This window comes from Sander lucioperca, chromosome 5, assembly GCF_008315115.2.
Source record: "Sander lucioperca isolate FBNREF2018 chromosome 5, SLUC_FBN_1.2, whole genome shotgun sequence".
NCBI classification, from domain to species: Eukaryota; Metazoa; Chordata; class Actinopteri; order Perciformes; family Percidae; genus Sander; species Sander lucioperca.
This window is the reverse complement of record NC_050177.1, coordinates 3,878,961-3,898,790: the sequence shown is the minus strand read 5'-3', so window position 1 is coordinate 3,898,790 and position 19,830 is coordinate 3,878,961. Positions and strand designations below refer to the sequence as shown.

At 44.7% G+C, this 19,830-nt stretch overlaps 1 protein-coding gene across 4 annotated transcripts; it reads right to left on the bottom strand.

Moving 5' to 3' along the window:
* Window positions 1-1,119: 1,119 nt before the first annotated feature.
* spint2 (serine peptidase inhibitor, Kunitz type, 2) lies at window positions 1,120-19,613 on the bottom strand. Of its 4 annotated transcripts, none has more exons than XM_036001262.1 (10): window positions 19,126-19,612; window positions 13,309-13,479; window positions 11,485-11,562; window positions 9,264-9,332; window positions 8,944-9,105; window positions 6,553-6,615; window positions 3,739-3,910; window positions 2,649-2,695; window positions 1,949-2,057; window positions 1,120-1,513 (listed from the first exon to the last, which is right to left on the bottom strand). In XM_036001262.1, the coding sequence occupies exons 1-10, from the start codon at window positions 19,568-19,570 to the stop codon at window positions 1,426-1,428; spliced, it is 1,404 nt and encodes a 467-aa protein (XP_035857155.1). In that variant the 5' UTR covers window positions 19,571-19,612; the 3' UTR covers window positions 1,120-1,425. The 4 variants fall into 4 exon arrangements, with proteins under 4 accessions (XP_035857155.1, XP_031167094.2, XP_035857156.1 ...); XM_031311234.2 differs by having other exon boundaries at window positions 2,649-2,693; window positions 3,746-3,910; XM_036001263.1 differs by having other exon boundaries at window positions 9,264-9,287.
* Between the last annotated feature and the right edge of the window lie 217 nt (window positions 19,614-19,830).

Genomic DNA, 19,830 nt, shown 5'->3' with positions numbered 1-19,830 from the left:
TGTTCCAACCTATCAAAGATCAATACAACACCATCAAACTTCTATTTAAACTTTAAACCCAAACAACCAGCCAGCTGTTGGGTCCCTTTCATCCTAAAATAACAGCTGTGTTTACTGAGGTGTCCTGATGCTAAGAGATCTTCATCTCAATAGGATATAGATTATTAAAATCATCAGGATCCTTACAGAGGCTCTGATCAACTACTACATTAAACCTAACGCACAGCTGCAGGTTTCTGACTGGGTGTCTGTCTGTCTGTCTGTCTGTCTGTCTGTCTGTTTCTGACTCTGAGCGGGTCCTCCCCTTTAATAAATCAATAAATCAGTAATGCATTAAATATCTGAAAGACAGTTTTCAGCCTGCAGGGGGAGCCAACGAGTCATGTTGGATTCTGGGAAACGAAGGCTCCATGTCTTGGCTGCTTCAAAGCTCTGACGTCCATTTTAAAAATTAGTTTTTAAATGTACCCTCGTTGATTTTAATATCCTGCTCTCTGGCAGCATACAACTTACTAAAAACACACCTAACTGTCCATCCCAGAAGATATAAAAGTCACCATGAGATCATAAACATAACATTATAAAGTTTACAAGAATGAAACAGACTTCCACACTAAAAGTAATCACAGGTTTTAACTTAAGAAATGATTTCTAATGACTATTTATTATTAAAGTAACTTAATTCTTCCCTAACTCCTAACCAGAGCCCAACAGAATCTGCCCATCTTTCTACAGTTTTCAGCGCTGATCCAGAATTTAAATATGCAGAACTTAGCGCAACTGTTTTACCATTGGCTGTGGATATGTTTTAACATTATGACTTTAGATTTAGTCAGTGTGCCGATGTGATGCAATAGCAGCGTGCATCGGCACAATGACTAGTATATGTCATACTTAATATTCTTGTTCTTCATGTTCGGCCACATTTTTTGTCACACTACTAGTCACGCAGCTTTGCCAACGCCTGCACAAAAAATACATCAAAACATGCGGAGTGATCAGGAATGGTGTGCTATGACTTTTCTAGCAGTTTTCAGGAAAATTGCAAAAACGGTGCTACATTTCCCATAGACTTTAATAGGAATTCTGCAGTACTTAGTGTACTGTTTGTCTGTTTGGTGTAGGAGATGTTTTAACATTCAGAGTTTTATTTTTATGTTTGAAATCTGAGGAAAGTTCTGTGTGGGCAGGTTCCGTGTGACCCTGAAAACAGACGTAATAAATGACTTCAAATGACAGTTTAAAGTGATTTAATTGATAATTTGTGTTCCCTAACTTTCATTTAATCACCGTAGGCAGCGGGTGAAGACAGAGGAAACATACAACTCTTCTGTCTGCAGAGAGAATCCAGAGTATAGCGGGTTAAAGATCCTGACCCCCGGGGTGAACCCCTAACCCTAACCCCACAGGGTGGATCCCCCCCCTTTAGGCGTTGTCCAGTTTGGGGCTTCCTGGGGCGCTCAGAGACTCCAGAGAAGAATGATCATCTTCAGGAAGCAGCTCCTCCTTATCACTGCAGAGAGACACAAATATCATCGTTACATCAGCGTTGAAATCAATCATGAAGGGGAGGGGGGGATCTCCAGTTACATGACTGGCCACCACAGCAGGACACAGGGTGGAGTTTCTGCAAAAGTTGAGTCAGTCTCAACTTTTTGCTGCAGGCCAGCTGTGTGTCCCACCTCGCCGCAGCCTAAACACACGACCCCCAATTCAATATGAAGGGAAAGACCTGCCATCTGACAGCTGACGCAGGCTGTCTGAACGCAGCCTTCAGCAGAAAGGGGGGAGGGACTGAGAAGTTGATGATGTTCAAATTCTTTGGCTAAGTCCTGGATCTATACAATCATACCTACAGCATCTTTAATAAGAGACAGGTGAGTGTTACCTGACGGAGGACGTGCTGGGGGACAGACTGATGCCTTTATAAGAGACAGGTGAGTATTACCTGGCGGAGGACGTGCTGCGGGACAGACGGTGGCGTCTCAGCGTGAGAACGGCGAGTGCCGCCAGCAGCAGAGCAGAGACGGCCGCCAGAGTGACGAACAGGAAGACAGCTGAGAAAGAGAGAAGAAGGAGATCATGTTCGAGTCAGCGACATTTACATCATCGTCATCACAACACAGGGGTAACACTAAACACAGGGGTAACGCTAAACACAGGGGTTACATTAAACACAGGGGTAACGCACTAAACACAGGGGTTACATTAAACACAGGGGTAACGCACTAAACACAGGGGTAACGCTAAACACAGGGGTAACGCTAAACACAGTTGTAATGCTAAACACAGGGGTAACGCTAAACACAGGGGTAACGCATCAACATCTGTCATCAAACACACAAACACATCATACCCTGGGTATCATTAAACCTGGGTACCATCACACCCTGGGTATCATTAAACCTGGGTACCATCACACCCTGGGTATCATTCTACAGTAGAGATCCTGAGAGGAGTATCTGAGCTGTTGTCAGGTGTTACTACCTGACCTGTAGTCAGGTGTTACTATCTGACCTGTAGTCAGGTGTTACTACCTGACCTGGTGTTACTACCTGACCTGTAGTCAGGTGTTACTATCTGACCTGTAGTCAGTTGTTACTATTTGACCTGTAGTCAGGTGTTACTATCTGAGAGGAGAAACTGACCTGTAGTCAGGTGTTTGCGAGGGTTTCCATGAAAGTCAATGGAACCTGGAGGGAGAACATGGTGGAAAACATTCACATGTCAGCAGTGTTGTAATGTAGCAACGTTTGTTGGCAGTGTGTTAGCAGTGTGTTAGCAGTGTGTTGCCAGTGTGTTAGCAGTGTGTTGCCAGTGTGTTAGCAGTGTGCTACCAGTGTGTTAGCAGTGTGTTAGCACAGTGTGGTGCCAGTGTGTTAGCAGTGTGTTAGCAGTGTGTTAGCAGTGTGGTGCCAGTGTGGTAGCAGTGTGTTAGCAGTGTGGTGCCAGTGTGTTAGCAGTGTGTTAGCAGTGTGGTGCCAGTATGTTAGCAGTGTGGTGCCAGTATGTTAGCAGTGTGTTAGCAGTGTGGTGCCAGTGTGTTAGTAGTGTGGTAGCACAGTGTGGTGCCAGTGTGTTAGCAGTGTGGTGCCAGTATGTTAGCAGTGTGGTGTCAGTGTGTTAGCAGTGTGTTAGCACAGTGTGGTGCCAGTGTGTTAGCAGTGTGTTAGCAGTGTGGTGCCAGTGTGTTAGCAGTGTGTTAGCAGTGTGGTGCCAGTATGTTAGCAGTGTGGTGCCAGTATGTTAGCAGTGTGTTAGCAGTGTGGTGCCAGTGTGTTAGCAGTGTGTTGCCAGTGTGTTAGCAGTGTGTTGCCAGTGTGTTAGCAGTGTGGTGCCAGTGTGTTAGCAGTGTGTTGCCAGTGTGTTAGCAGTGTGGTGCCAGTGTGTTAGCAGTGTGGTGCCAGTGTGTTAGCAGTGTGGTGCCAGTGTGTTGCCAGTGTGTTAGCAGTGTGTTGCCAGTGTGTTAGCAGTGTGTTGCCAGTGTGTTAGCAGTGTGGTGCCAGTGTGTTAGCAGTGTGGTGCCAGTGTGTTAGCAGTGTGGTGCCAGTGTGTTGCCAGTGTGTTAGCAGTGTGGTGCCAGTGTGTTAGCAGTGTGTTGCCAGTGTGTTAGCACAGTGTGGTGCCAGTGTGTTAGCAGTACGTTAGCAGTGCGTTAGCAGCTGTATGTTAGCAGTATGTTAGCATTGTGGTGACAGTGTGTTAGCAGGTGTATGTTAGCAGTGTGTTAGCAGTATTTCTTTACCAGTGCTGCAGCGGCTCAGGCACTCCTCCTCGCTTCCGTAGCGGTTGTTGTTGCCGCGACAACCTCCGTACATGAAGGTCTGGCAGGAGGCGGTGCTGGCGTCGTAGTAGAACATGGGGAAGGCAGCGCGGCAGGGGCCGGGGTCAGAGGTCACCATGCAGCCATCTACACACAGACACAACCTTCACTTACTGCTGGTTTATGGTATGTATAATATAAATTAAAGCTGCAAGCAGCAATGGACGGGCCCTCGCGCCTGTGCGCGTGTCAGGGTTACTGGCGGACCAAACCATCACCAATGAAGAAGGAACTCTCTGCTGAGTTCAATGATACCTCACACAAGACTCTACCTTAAACGGTACAAATGTTATGAAAGGGAGCGTGGCCTGAGTAAGTGGACGTGGTTATATTATAGGGGCCGGCTCATTATCACATGTAGACCACACATTCTAAGTTTCATGTAAATCAGATGATGTTTGTCATATAAGGCAGATTTCCTGTTGCCAGGCGGGGGCGCTATGACCAAAAGTCAATATTGGCCTGTAGGTGTCCTCAGACCTGGACTGTTGTTGATTGTGTGAAATTTCAAGCAGATATGACAATGTACACTGTAGTTACAGCCACTTTCTCGTTCATCGCTAAACACTTAAAATGGCCGCCACGCCACGCCCACACCGTCTGACGAAAAGTTTTTCTTTTAATAACTTTTCATCTTTAAGGTGTTGAGAAGATACAGATCAAGTTTGAAGTCCATCGGATGAAATCTCTAGGAGGAGTTTGTTAAAGTATAGCACCTTGACTTTTAGGCCTACTTCCTGTTGCCACTGGAGGGGAAGGTAAGCTATGCAACTGGTCTGGACTCTGAGAGCCAGAGAAACAGGCTGCTTAAATATATTATCTTTGTTCTGCTTGATTTGCTAAACTCTGTAATGGATAAGGAACTTTTAATGGGCATTATGTGGACTAAACTGTAAGAGAGAAGACAAGACGGGACATTAATAGTCTCAGAGATTTTGTTAAAGTGCTCATATTATGCTCATTTTCAGGTTCATAACTGTATTTTGAGGTTGTACCAGAATAGGTTACAACAATAGGAAAAACACCATATTTTAGTTGTACTGCACATTGCTGCAGCTCCTCTTTTCACCCTGTGTTCAGGTCTCTGTTTTAGCTACAGAGTGAGACCTCTCACTGCTGGAACATCTTTGTTGGCAGTCGCACATGCTCAGTAGCTAGGTAAGACCACATGCTCGGTAGCTAGGTAAGACCACATGCTCGGTAGCTAGGTAAGACCACATGCTCAGTAGCTAGGTAAGACCACATGCTCAGTAGCTAGGTAAGACCACATGCTCAGTAGCTAGGTAAGACCACATGCTCAGTAGCTAGGTAAGACCACATGATCAGTAGCTAGGTAAGACCACATGCTCGGTAGCTAGGTAAGACCACATGCTCAGTAGCTAGGTAAGACCACATGCTCAGTAGCTAGGTAAGACCACATGCTCAGTAGCTAGGTAAGACCACATGCTCGGTAGCTAGGTAAGATCACATGCTCGGTAGCTAGGTAAGACCACATGCTCGGTAGCTAGGTAAGATCACATGATCAGTAGCTAGGTAAGATCACATGCTCGGTAGCTAGGTAAGATCACATGATCAGTAGCTAGGTAAGACTACATGAGCTAGTAGCTAGGTAAGATCACATGATCAGTAGCTAGGTAAGATCACATGATCAGTAGCTAGGTAAGACCCATGATCAGTAGCTAGGTAAGACCACATGATCAGTAGCTAGGTAAGATCACTGATCAGTAGCTAGGTAAGATCACATGATCAGTAGCTAGGTAAGATCACATGATCAGTAGCTAGGTAAGATCACATGCTCGGTAGCTAGGTAAGATCACATGATCAGTAGCTAGGTAAGATCACATGCTCGGTAGCTAGGTAAGATCACATGATCAGTAGCTAGGTAAGATCACATGATCAGTAGCTAGGTAAGATCACATGATCAGTAGCTAGGTAAGATCACATGATCAGTAGCTAGGTAAGATCACATGATCAGTAGCTAGGTAAGATCACATGATCAGTAGCTAGGTAAGGACTACATGAGCTAGCTAGCTGTTTCTCCAACTTCAGTAGTACAAGGCAGGATTAGCCGGGAGACTTCTTCTAAACGAGGGTGCACTTCCAACTTTGTGTGAATACCTGCAGAACAGGGACATGGAAGTAGTTCTTCTGTAGATTATGGTGAACTAGTGTGTGTTGTAGCAGTGTTTTGCCATTGAGAACGAGCTAGCATGCTAACGGTTAGCCCCCTAGGCCCCTCGTCTCAGCTAGTGACGTAGAAAGCCGTGCAGATGTTGACCAGCTCACCCAGAGACTGAAGGCAGGACACATTCAGAAACCGTATCTCACTCAGAACAGCATGGATGGTTTTATCAAAGTTTGTATGAAGCACCAGAGACACTAAATAACTCCCCAAATCCCAGATTTTTTTCATAATATGGGCACTTCAATGAACTCTGTCTCTGGATGGGATTCTTATTTCACACCGTGGCTCTCAGGGACCCTGAGCCTGACCCCCAGGGATAAGGGTTAGGGTCACTCACTCACCATTTATTCATTCATTCATGTCTTTTCTTTCCTTTGAAATCAGAAGCATTTGTATTTAATTATTGCATGTGTATTCCTGATATGAACTAACATATATTATGACTACTACTGGCTTTATTTTCTCTGAGCCATCAGGACAAACACTCCTGAACTGTTGGTGTTTCTACCACATAGATACTAGCTATTTCTTTAGGATTTCATACCTTTGTATTCTGCAGAGACTTCATCATCATCATCAGCGTCTTTCTTGGAGGGAAGCACTTGGACTGCAGGAAGAGACACGACTTTAATAAACTGTGACTTTGGTTTCTTTCACCCTGGACTCTGTGTGTGTGTGTGTGTGTGTGTGTGTGTGTGTGTGTGTGTGTGTGTGTGTGTGTGAGAACATCAATCTCTGAAACTGGTCCAGTATTAAACCAGGACCAAGCTGTAATGTAACCCTACAGGACTAATGTTCAGCAGCAGTTAGCTTCCACTAAAAGTCCCAGCCCCGGAATCACCATCACCAAACTCCACCAGACTCCATGTAAATAATCAGGACTTTTATCATCGTAAAACACACTTCATTCAAAGTGGACAGAAACTAAATCAAACTATCAAAAGCCGTCTTGGTTCATCTTTCCACTGTTCCAACAATCATCACTCTGGTTTGGTTGAAATAAACCCTTAATTCACCCATTTACATGTGGAGATATGCTGGCTCTATACACGCTAAAAGTCCTGATTATTTACATGGAGTCTGGTGGAAATATGCTGGCTCTATACACGCTAAAAGTCCTGATTATTTACATGGAGTCTGGTGGAGATATGCTGGCTCTATACACGCTAAAAGTCCTGATTATTTACATGGAGTCTGGTGGAAATATGCTGGCTCTATACACGCTAAAAGTAGTGATTATTTACATGGAGTCTGGTGGAGATATGCTGGCTCTATACACGCTAAAAGTCCTGATTATTTACATGTTGAAATATTACTCTGTGTGTGTGTGTGTGTGTGTGTGTGTGTGTATGTATATATACAGTGAGGAAAATAAGTATTTGAACACCCTGCTATTTTGCAAGTTCTCCCACTTAGAAATCATGGAGGGTCTGAAATTGTCATCGTAGGTGCATGTCCACTGTGAGAGACATAATCTAAAAAAATAAATCCAGAAATCACAATGTATGATTTTTTAACTATTTATTTGTATGATACAGCTGCAAATAAGTATTTGAACACCTGAGAAAATCAATGTTAATATTTGGTACAGTAGCCTTTGTTTGCAATTACAGAGGTCAAACGTTTCCTGTAGTTTTTCACCAGGTTAACACACTGCAGGAGGGATTTTGGCCCACTCCTCCACACAGATCTTCTCTAGATCAGTCAGGTTTCTGGGCTGTCGCTGAGAAACACGGAGTTTGAGCTCCCTCCAAAGATTCTCTATTGGGTTCAGGTCTGGAGACTGGCTAGGCCACGCCAGAACCTTGATATGCTTCTTCCAGAGCCACTCCTTGGTTATCCTGGCTGTGTGCTTCGGGTCATTGTCATGTTGGAAGACCCAGCCTCGACCCATCTTCAATACTCTAACTGAGGGAAAATCTCGCAATACATGGCCCCGGTCATCCTCTCCTTAATACAGTGCAGTCGCCCTGTCCCATGTGCAGAAAAACACCCCCAAAGCATGATGCTACCACCCCCATGCTTCACAGTAGGGATGGTGTTCTTGGGATGGTCCTCATCATTCTTCTTCCTCCAAACACGGTTAGTGGAATTATGACCAAAAAGTTCTATTTTGGTCTCATCTGACCACATGACTTTCTCCCATGACTCCTCTGGATCATCCAAATGGTCATTGGTGAACTTAAGACGGGCCTTGACATGTGCTGGTTTAAGCAGGGGAACCTTCTGTGCCATGCATGATTTCAAACCATGACGTCTTAGTGTATTACCAACAGTAACCTTGGAAACGGTGGTCCCAGCTCTTTTCAGGTCATTGACCAGCTCCTCCCGTGTAGTTCTGGGCTGATTTCTCACCTTTCTTAGGATCACTGAGACCCCACGAGGTGAGATCTTGCATGGAGCCCCAGTCCGAGGGAGACTGACAGTCACGTTTAGCTTCTTCCATTTTCTAATGATTGCTCCAACAGTGGACCTTTTTTCACCAAGCTGCTTGGCAATTTCCCCGTAGCCCTTTCCAGCCTTGTGGAGGTGTACAATTTAGTCTCTAGTGTCTTTGGACAGCTCTTTGGTCTTGGCCATGTTAGTAGTTGGATTCTTACTGATTGTATGGGGTGGACAGGTGTCTTTATGCAGCTAACGACCTCAAACAGGTGCATCTAATTTAGGATAATAAATGGAGTGGAGGTGGACATTTTAAAGGCAGACTAACAGGTCTTTGAGGGTCAGAATTCTAGCTGATAGACAGGTGTTCAAATACTTATTTGCAGCTGTATCATACAAATAAATAGTTAAAAAAATTGATTTTGTCTCTCACAGTGGACATGCACCTACGATGACAATTTCAGACCCTCCATGATTTCTAAGTGGGAGAACTTGCAAAATAGCAGGGTGTTCAAATACTTATTTTCCTCACTGTATAGTACGTGTGTCTGACCTGTGCAGGAGTTGATGCAGTCCTCCTCGGTGAAGTAGTTGTTCCTGTTTCCTCGGCAGCCTCCGTACATGAAGGTCTGACAGCTTCCTGTCTTGCTGTTGTAGTACCAGTGCTGAAACGCCGCTCTGCAATGACCGCCATCAGGCTCCGCCCCGCAGCGCTCTGATTGGACAACAACTCAGGGTCATTTGATGGCATTAGGAACATGGTCTGTGTTGGCATCATGATTTAAAGCTGCATATTGAGTCATGATTTAGGAATAAAGTGATGCATATGAACCAGAATTAATCGCAGAGATGGAGAGAAACGTTTAAACATACCAGCGAAGTCATCGGCGGCCTTGTCTGTGGAGAGAAGAACAAGTTCAGCTTTCTGAAGGCCAGAGACGTCTAAAATACATAAATACATTAACACTGCTCTTTAATCTGCATAGACCTGCCATATTACAGACTGTTTACAGTAGCAACATCATATATATATGATGTCATATATCATATATCAGCTGGAGACAGGAAGTCGTCAACAGTAGTCTCCACCTGACTCTTAATAACTTCCTGTTGTCATCAGACCTAAATCTCAGTTTCTAATCTCTGTCTCTGGGTTGGTCCTGCCCAGCAGTCAACATACAGCATCTTAATATCATATCCTCTCAGAGAAACATAACATACAGCATCTTAATATCATATCCTCTCAGAGAAACATGACATACAGCATCTTAATATCATATCCTCTCAGAGAAACATAACATACAGCATCTTAATATCATATCCTCAGAGAAACATGACATACAGCATCTTAATATCATATCCTCTCAGAGAAACATAACATACAGCATCTTAATATCATATCCTCTCAGAGAAACATAACATACAGCATCTTAATATCATATCCTCAGAGAAACATGACATACAGCATCTTAATATCATATCCTCTCAGAGAAACATGACATACAGCATCTTAATATCATATCCTCAGAGAAACATGACATACAGCATCTTAATATCATATCCTCTCAGAGAAACATAACATACAGCATCTTAATATCATATCCTCTCAGAGAAACATGACATACAGCATCTTAATATCATATCCTCAGAGAAACATGACATACAGCATCTTAATATCATATCCTCTCAGAGAAACATGACATACAGCATCTTAATATCATATCCTCTCAGAGAAACATAACATACAGCATCTTAATATCATATCCTCTCAGAGAAACATAACATACAGCATCTTAATATCATATCCTCTCAGAGAAACATAACAAACAGCATCTTAATATCATATCCTCTCAGAGAAACATAACATACAGCATCTTAATATCATATCCTCTCAGAGAAACATAACATACAGCATCTTAATATCATATCCTCAGAGAAACATGACATACAGCATCTTAATATCATATCCTCTCAGAGAAACATAACATACAGCATCTTAATATCATATCCTCTCAGAGAAATGCTTTTATTGTGAAGGGTCGACACAGAGGGGCCAGCGTTATGATTTAAGCTAATAAAGTTATATTGAAGTGGAGGTGTGTGTCACTGCCCGATGTGAGTCGAGTGCAGATGTGAGTCGAGTGCAGATGTGAGTCGCGCATTCGTCACTGCGACAAGTAGCCTACAAGATGCTAACGGCTTTTTGAGCTAACGCACAGTCTATGAGCTAACGTTAGCAATTAAACAATCATAGATAGCCAAAACGTTTTGGAAATGATTACCATCTTCTGTTATTGTATGTAAAGAGAAACGTTTATTATTTTATAGATTTCACAAATTTCAGTATGACACGTTATGCCGTAAACAGTTTAAATCTGAGCATGCACGACTCACATCTGCACTCGACTCACATCGGGCAGTGACAGTGTGTGATTGGACAGTATTAATAAAGTTATATTGAAGTGGAGGTGTGTGATTGGACAGTATTAATAAAGTTATATTGAAGTGGAGGTGTGTGATTGGACAGTATTAATAAAGTTATATTGAAGTGGAGGTGTATGATTGGACAGTATTAATAAAGTTATATTGAAGTGGAGGTGTATGATTGGACAGTATTAATAAAGTTATATTGAAGTGGAGGTGTATGATTGGACAGTATTAATAAAGTTATGTTGAAGTGGAGGTGTGTGATTGGACAGTATTAATAAAGTTATATTGAAGTGGAGGTGAGGGGTTACCTCTCTGCTGAGCCTCTGGAGCTGCTTCAGACACTTAGAGAGACAGACAGGCAGAGAGAGAGAGACAGACAGGCAGAGAGACAGACAGAGTCCTCCATCAGTTACGGTAGTTAGCGTTAGTTATTATCAGCCAAACAGAATTTTAAACTAATTAAATAAAAAGTAAAGATCAAAGGCTCTGAGGAAAGCCTGGATTCATTAGATTTACCAGGATGATCTGAGATATATAGATAGATAGATAGATAGATAGATAGATAGATAGATAGATAGATAGATAGATAGATAGATAGATAGATAGATAGATAGATAGATAGATAGATATATGAGATTATTGAGTTGTGGTTATGATGTCTTACTGGAGTCGACGGGAGCCAGGCGCCGAGCTTTGGGAGGAAGATCAGGAGCTGGAGTCGATTCATCAGGAAGAACTGAACCTACACACACACACACACACACACACACACACACACACACACACACACACACACACACACACACACACACACACACACACACACACACACACACACAATTTATTTAAGTCCACTTTAAGAGAATCTCTCTCTCTCTCTCTCCCCTAGTCTAGCCCTCTTACAGCCAGCCTGTGTGTCCTAAACTGCCAAATATAAAAGCTAACAGTTGGTACCTATAGACCTTTTCCCAGCAGCCATGTTGACATGTCATAGCAGGAACAGCCCAGGTGTGTTCAGACCATTAATGATGGCTGCGTTCCCCTAGGAGAGGTTCCCCTAGGAGAGGTCCTGGTATTATTCATGCTGACTCTCTGAAATATCTCACTGGGACACTAGATGGAGCTGAGCCATCGTTAAGGTGATCAGTCTCAGCTGGGCTCTTCCTGCTAGGACAAGTCAACATGTCTGCTGAGAGAAAGGTCCACTGACAAGCTCTGACACACACACACACACACACCAGCCTTTTTAAAAGCTCTATAACTGAGGAAACAAGGGGAGTAGAAGGAGCAGCATGCAGCTGTGATCTACTCAGGACCAGTGGACGAATACCACAAGAACTGAGCTGTGTGTGTCTCTGTGTGTGTCATCACATTCAAAACAGCCGTCCATAAACTGGTTTGTGAGAGATTACAGAACAGGGAGCTGTTGGTTTAAGTCCTGCTGTCACTGCAGCAGGTTTACACACACACACACACAGCTTCCTGTCTGTGAGTGAGCGTGACGATGTGAGAGAGATCACTCTGAGAGAACAAAGGGAGGAGGGTTGAAGGTGTGTTCAGGTGTTTGTCTTCAGGATCAGAGTTCACAGAACCGGTCTGACTGCATACACCTGACACCTCCCCAAACACACACACAAACACACACCTCTACACACAAACCTACACACACAGAGACACAGACACACACAGAGACACACACGGTTGATTTGTTAACTCACCCCAGTGTGTGTATCATTGATTATGGAAATGTGTGTCGTCTGCATAATATGGACATTTATTCTGTTGTTCCATGTTACCTCTGTGTGTGTGTGTGTGTGTGTGTGTGTGTGTGTGTGTGTTACCCCTGTGTGTGTGTTACCTCTGTGTGTGTGTGTGTGTGTGTTACCCCTGTGTGTGTGTGTTACCCCTGTGTGTGTGTTACCTCTGTGTGTGTGTGTGTGTGTGTGTGTGTGTGTGTGTGTGTTACCCCTGTGTGTGTGTTACCTCTGTGTGTGTGTGTTACCTCTGTGTGTGTGTTACCTCTGTGTGTGTGTGTGTGTGTTACCTCTGTGTGTGTGTGTGTGTGTTACCTCTGTGTGTGTGTTACCTCTGTGTGTGTGTGTGTGTGTGTTACCTCTGTGTGTGTGTGTGTGTGTGTGTCTGCGTGTGTTACCACTGTGTGTGTGTGTGTGTGTGTGTGTCCACTGTGTGCGTGTGTGTGTGTGTGTGTGTGTGTGTGTGTGTGTGTGTGCATGTGTGTGTTACCACTGTGTGCGTGTGTGTGTGTGTGTGTGTGTGCATGTGTGTGTTATCACTGTGTGTGTGTGTGTGTGTGTGTGTGTGTGTGTGCATGTGTGTGTTACCACTGTGTGTGTGTGTGTGTGTGTGTGTGTGTGTGTGTGTGCATGTGTGTGTTACCACTGTGTGTGTGTGTGTGTGTGTGTGTGTGTGTGTGTGTGTGTGTGTGTGTGTGTGTGTGTGTGTGTGTGTGTGTGTGTGTGTGTGTTACCTGTGACTCCGCTGCAGCTGGCCTCACACTCCTCCCTGGTGTTGAAGTGGTTTTCGTTGGCGTCACAGCCGCCGTAGGTGAAGCTGCGACAGCTCTGATTGGTCACATCGTAGTAGAACCTGGGGAAGGCCGCGCGGCACAAACCCACCTTCATCGGCAGCCGACACCGGACTGAAAGAGACAAACACACACACACACACACATCAGACACAGACAGACACACAGTTTTAACAGTGTGTATTCTGTATCGGTACTACACATTAATGTAAAACCTCGATGATATCTGGAGGTTTCCGAGGGCACTTGAAGGCATCTTCATTTCCCAGAGAAAGAAGAGACTGAGGAGACAGTTCAGAGCTTGTATTCAGACAGACAGGCATGCAAACATCAACCTCAAAACACCCCCCAGGTCTGATCTCTGATACATGGCTGGCCCCCGCAGCCTCAAAACACCCCCCAGGTCTGATCTCTGATACATGGCTGGCCCCCGCAGCCTCAAAACACCCCCACAGGTCTGATCTCTGATACATGGCTGGCCCCCGCAGCCTCAAAACACCCCCACAGGTCTGATCTCTGATACATGGCTGGCCCCCGCAGCCTCAAAACACCCCCACAGGTCTGATCTCTGTCACATGGCTGGCCCCCGCAGCCTCAAAACACCCCCACAGGTCTGATCTCTGATACATGGCTGGCCCCCGCAGCCTCAAAACACCCCCACAGGTCTGATCTCTGATACATGGCTGGCCCCCGCAGCCTCAAAACACCCCCCAGGTCTGATCTCTGATACATGGCTGGCCCCCGCAGCCTCAAAACACCCCCACAGGTCTGATCTTTGTCACATGGCTGGCCCCCGCAGCCTCAAAACACCCCCACAGGTCTGATCTCTGATACATGGCTGGCCCCTGGCAGCGGGACACATGGGGGGGGGCTGGTTTTGTAACACTGTAACATTGTAACATTGCAACACTGTAACACTGTAACATTGTAACATTGCGACACTGTGACACTGTAACATTGTAACATTGTAACATTGCGACACTGTGACACTGTAACATTGTAACATTGTAACACTGACATTGTAACAAGACACCTTGACTCCTTTGTCAGGATCTTATTTAAGGATTTCTCCTCTGCAGTCAATACAGTGAACATCATCACTCTTCTGCAGCGCCTCAACAGCTGCAGGTTAACCACTCGGACTCTCTGGATGAAGGAGATTTTAAAGGACAGACGACAGCATGTGAGGGTAAAGGGGTTTAAGTGGGGGGTGTTGTCACCTGTCCTCTCCATCTCAATGAGATCACCTGCAGCAGCAACACACTCAAGCTATTTAAGGATGCAGATGACATGGCCTTGGTGGCCAACCTCACTGGTGATGACTCCATGTCCACTTACTAGCAGTACGTCAACACAGTACACCAGTCACTGGTGATGACTCCATGTCCACTTACTAGCAGTACGTCAACACAGTACACCAGTCACTGGTGGAGTCTGGCATCGCTTCAACATCGTCTTGGTACAGCTTCCCACCAAACACATGCATGAGAACGCTGGCTAAGAACAGGATAGCCAGGGAGCCGTTAAGATCATAGGCATTCCCCAAAAACAGCCATCTGATCTTTATATACAAGCAGTGGGAAGAAAATCCAACTCCATCATCCCCCCCCCCATCATAGCTTTGAGCTATTACCATCAGGAAGAAGGTCCAGAGGGCCTCTGGCTAAAAGATCACTATACTACAAATCCTTCATTCCCAAAGAAATACATATACACTACTGAGACACACACACACACACACACACACACACACACACACACACACACACACACACACACACACACACACACACACACACACACACACACACACACACACACACACACACACACACACACACACACACACACACCTCCTCTGGGACAGGACCCTGAGGTCTCAGCGTGTTAATATGAATGTGTCCTAGTCCAGGACAGACAGAACTAGTCCTCCATTCATCCAGAACAATAATCAACTGTGAGATAATCTTTATAGCTGATGCTGTAATGTTTACCTTCAGTTAGTCATTTAAACTGACTTCCTGTCTCTTCTGACTGATACTTCCACAATAAAAGCCATTTACCTGATAACACTGCTACAAATCTATCTATGAATTGCAGGAACATCTGTCTGTCTGTCTGTCTGTTATGCGCATGTCTCTCGAACCGTTAGTCTGATGGATTTCAAACTTGACAGGTGTCTTGCTACGGGCACGAGTAAGTGCCAAGTTTGACGTTGTTTGGATTAGAAATGCAAAAGATATCATTCATTCATTCATATATACATATATATATATACACATATATATATATATATATATATATATATATATATATATATATATATATATATATATATATATACACACATATACATATATATAATATATATATACATATATAATATATATATATATATATATATATATATATATATACACATACATACATACACACACATATATATATATATATATATATATATATATATATATATATATATATATATATATATATCTATATATATATATAATATATATATATATATATAAAAATAAATAACATATAAATATATACATATATAACATTGGCTTTTGCCACTCTAGCTGCTGGTCCCTCCCCCTCTCCCCCTGAGGACCAGAGACTGAGAGCTGGTCCCTCCCCCTCTCCCCCTGAGGACCAGAGACTGAGAGCTGGTCCCTCACCCTCTCACCCTGAGGACCAGAGACTGAGAGCTGGTCCCTCACCCTCTCACCCTGAGGACCAGAGACTGAGAGCTGGTCCCTCACCCTCTCACCCTGAGGACCAGAGACTGAGAGCTGGTCCCTCCCCCTCTCACCCTGAGGACCAGAGACAGAGAGCTGGTCCCTCCCCCTCTCACCCTGAGGACCAGAGACTGAGAGCTGGTCCCTCACCCTCTCACCCTGAGGACCAGAGACTGAGAGCTGGTCCCTCACCCTCTCACCCTGAGGACCAGAGACAGAGAGCTGGTCCCTCCCCCTCTCCCCCTGAGGACCAGAGACTGAGAGCTGGTCCCTCACCCTCTCACCCTGAGGACCAGAGACTGAGAGCTGGTCCCTCACCCTCTCACCCTGAGGACCAGAGACTGAGAGCTGGTCCCTCCCCCTCTCACCCTGAGGACCAGAGACAGAGAGCTGGTCCCTCCCCCTCTCCCCCTGAGGACCAGAGACTGAGAGCTGGTCCCTCACCCTCTCACCCTGAGGACCAGAGACTGAGAGCTGGTCCCTCCCCCTCTCACCCTGAGGACCAGAGACTGAGAGCTGGTCCCTCCCCCTCTCACCCTGAGGACCAGAGACTGAGAGCTGGTCCCTCCCCCTCTCACCCTGAGGACCAGAGACAGAGAGCTGGTCCCTCACCCTCTCACCCTGAGGACCAGAGACTGAGAGGGTCGAAGAACGCAGCGGAGCTTTGGCAGCTAAAATGTGAAATACACCTCAGACCCACAAAAATTTGCAAAGTAGCACTACTTTGGACTGTCTTTGACTTTGAATAAACAAACGACAATTCCCGAATTTAAGGACGTTTCAGAATCCCACACACACATGCAACGCACAACCAGCTACAGACAACAAGTGGCAGACAGAGCGTGATGCCACTCATAGGCAGGCTCCCTGACCCCGTTAAGTCACATCGTTGTCCGTGTTTGGAATAAGGTTGGTGAAAAAAGGCGCTACGCTTTTCCGTGTCTATTTTTTCACTAAGAGGAAACTCAACAAAAAGCCATTTGCCAACACTAAATATCAACCAAAAGCCAGACACTATATGGTATGAAGTTGCTGTGAGCTGCAGCCTACAGTCACCTCTTCTAACCAGAGGAAGAACATAAAGTAAACTCTGATTATTCCTCCACAGCACTGTGCAATGAGAGATAATCTCAGAGCTGAGCCGGGTCTGTCTGTCTCTCTCTCTGTGTACGTGTGTGTGTTGACAGAGTCTGAGTTTCTGTGTGTGTGTGTGTGTGTGTGTGTGTGTGTGTGTGTGTGTGTGTGTGTCTCTCTGTGTGTGTGTCTCTGTGTGTCTCTGTGTGTGTGTGTCTCTGTGTGTCTCTGTGTGTGTGTCCTGTGCTCCAGAGAGCAGACAGACCGGTCTGATCAGCTGACTCTCTCTACCTGTACAGGTAGCTGTGATGTCAGCAGAGGGAACACATAACATATTGATGTTATCACAACAACACCACCACCAGAGACCTGAGGCCAGAGACCAGAGACCAGAGGCCAGAGACCAGAACTACCAATCCAGATCAACATGCCCTGATGTATTTCAGTTCCCCGGCTTCACCTAACCCAACAACCTCGGTCTAGCATAACCTGTATCACGACACTGGTTAACAACTAGTTCATCAACCATCAGGGTTAGTTTACAGGCAGGCAGGCAGGCAGACAGACAGACAGGCCAGGGTTAGTTCACAGACAGACAGGCAGGCAGACAGACAGGCAGGCAGACAACCCAGGGTTTCCCAATCCAGAGATGAGCATGTTTACATAAAAGAGGCGGGATTTGCACAGCACGACCAATCACAATCATCTACCAGAGCTGCATATTTTAAACAAGAAGAGCAAACTATAATTCTACAAAAATATGAAGAACACAGACACGGTTTAACAGACTAAACACAATCCAGTCTCTGCTTCCTAAAACAGGAGGAGAGCTGGCGATATAATAGCTGACGCTGTAGATGTGTAAACCACGACTCTCATTAATATCACTTCTCTATCAGTCAGGACCAAGATCTGATCATAATCACACTGGTGCTTTCACAGACTGCTGCTGGTTCAGCCTAGTACTTCAGTCTCAACCATAGATATAGAACAAGTTATTCTATATAGAATAACTTGTTCTATATCTATGGTCTCAACCCCAGCAGTGGGAGCGATGAGAGAGCAAATTAAATATATAAAAACATAACTCAAACTGATGTGAGCATTGGTAACACACGGCTCAAGAAGCCGATATGTAATTCCCTCCCATTACAATCTATGTATTTCATAAATATACACATCAGGGAATGTCTGTCTGTCTGTCTGTCTGTCTGTCTGTCTTGGCAGTGGACTCTAAAGCAGCGAAGCAGTGCATTCTGGGAGTTAGTGTCTATCATGTCCTGTCTTCTCTCAGACTGGAAGACACCAACTTCTAAATTAATGTCACATTTCTACGACATCAGAGACCCAAATAAAGATCTATTCATCTTTCAACGGTGAAATCTCCCTTTAATGTTAATAACTCACCAGACCTGCATGTTACTATGGAAACACCATCAAATATAGCTAGACAGAACTTTATTTAAACATGTTTGAGTGAGTTCATGAGGAATCCTGATCTCCTACAGGAGAGAATATAGTTCTTCTCTTTCCTCCTCTGCTGGTTTACAATTCACTATACAATACACTAATAATAATAATAATAATAATAATAATAATAATAATAATATTAATATAACATTCTTACTGTAGTCTGTCTGGTTGGTTTATAATTAATAAACTAATTAAATATAGTAGTAATAATAATAATAATAATAATAATAATAATAATAATAATAATATAACATTCTTACTGTAGTCTGTCTGGTTGGTTTATAATTAATAAACTAATTAAATATAGTAGTAATAATAATAATAATAATAATAATAATAATAATAATAATATAACATTCTTACTGTAGTCTGTCTGGTTGGTTTATAATTAATAAACTAATTAAATATAATAATAATAATAATAATAATAATAATAATAATAATAATAATAATAATTAAACATTCTTACTGCTGTCTGTCTCGTTGATCTCTCCCAGCAGCCCCAGCGGGACGACGCGCAGTTCCTCCCCGCCCTCCTGGCTCTTTGTCTCGGCGTCGGTCGGGACCTTCTTGCGGTAAATCTTGAACTGCGTGCTGGGTCGGAACACGCACATGTCGCGGCCCTGCCTCACGCACTGGACCAGCATGCACTGCGGCCGTCCGTCCATGGGGAAGCCGAGCAGCGCCAGGTCGCAGCCCGCGGTCTGACAGCAGGCCTCGCGGCACAGCCGCGGGTCCGATCCCTCCACGGTGTTGTTCCGGCCCGGCAGCAGCGTGGAGACCAGGGACACCGGGTCCAGAGCCTGGTCCGGGTCCACATCCGGGTCCCAGGCGCAGTCCAGAGCCAGAGCCGGGCCGGGGGTGAGCAGGAAGCAGAGGAACAGCAGAGGTACGCGGTGCATCATCTTCGACATCAGAAAGACAAGTGAACAGGAAATAAGATACTTCCTGCTTCTGGTGGCGCACTTATATTCACCTGAGCTACAGGTGAGGCCACGCCCCCCGCCCCGCCTGCGTCATGACGTCACACAGCACCCTCGAACAGCACGTTACGGCCTGATGATGTCAGCTGTTTGATCATTAATCTTTCTCTTATTTAAATTGTATGTCTGTGTGTGTGTCTGTGTGTGTGTCTGTGTGTGTCTGTGTGTGTGTGTGTGTGTGTATATGTGTG

Bases quoted from the DNA above. Each gene is read 5' to 3' on its own strand.
- spint2 (XM_036001262.1), bottom strand. From the start codon at position 19,570: ATGTCGAAGATGATGCACCGCGTACCTCTGCTGTTCCTCTGCTTCCTG. The intron at 3,911-6,552 runs GTATGAAATCCT...GTCTGTGTGTAG, and splicing joins AGTCTCTGCAGAATACAAAG to ATGGCTGCATGGTGACCTCT. The intron at 2,696-3,738 runs AATACTGCTAAC...TGTTCTCCCTCC, and splicing joins CGCTGCAGCACTGGTAAAGA to AGGTTCCATTGACTTTCATG.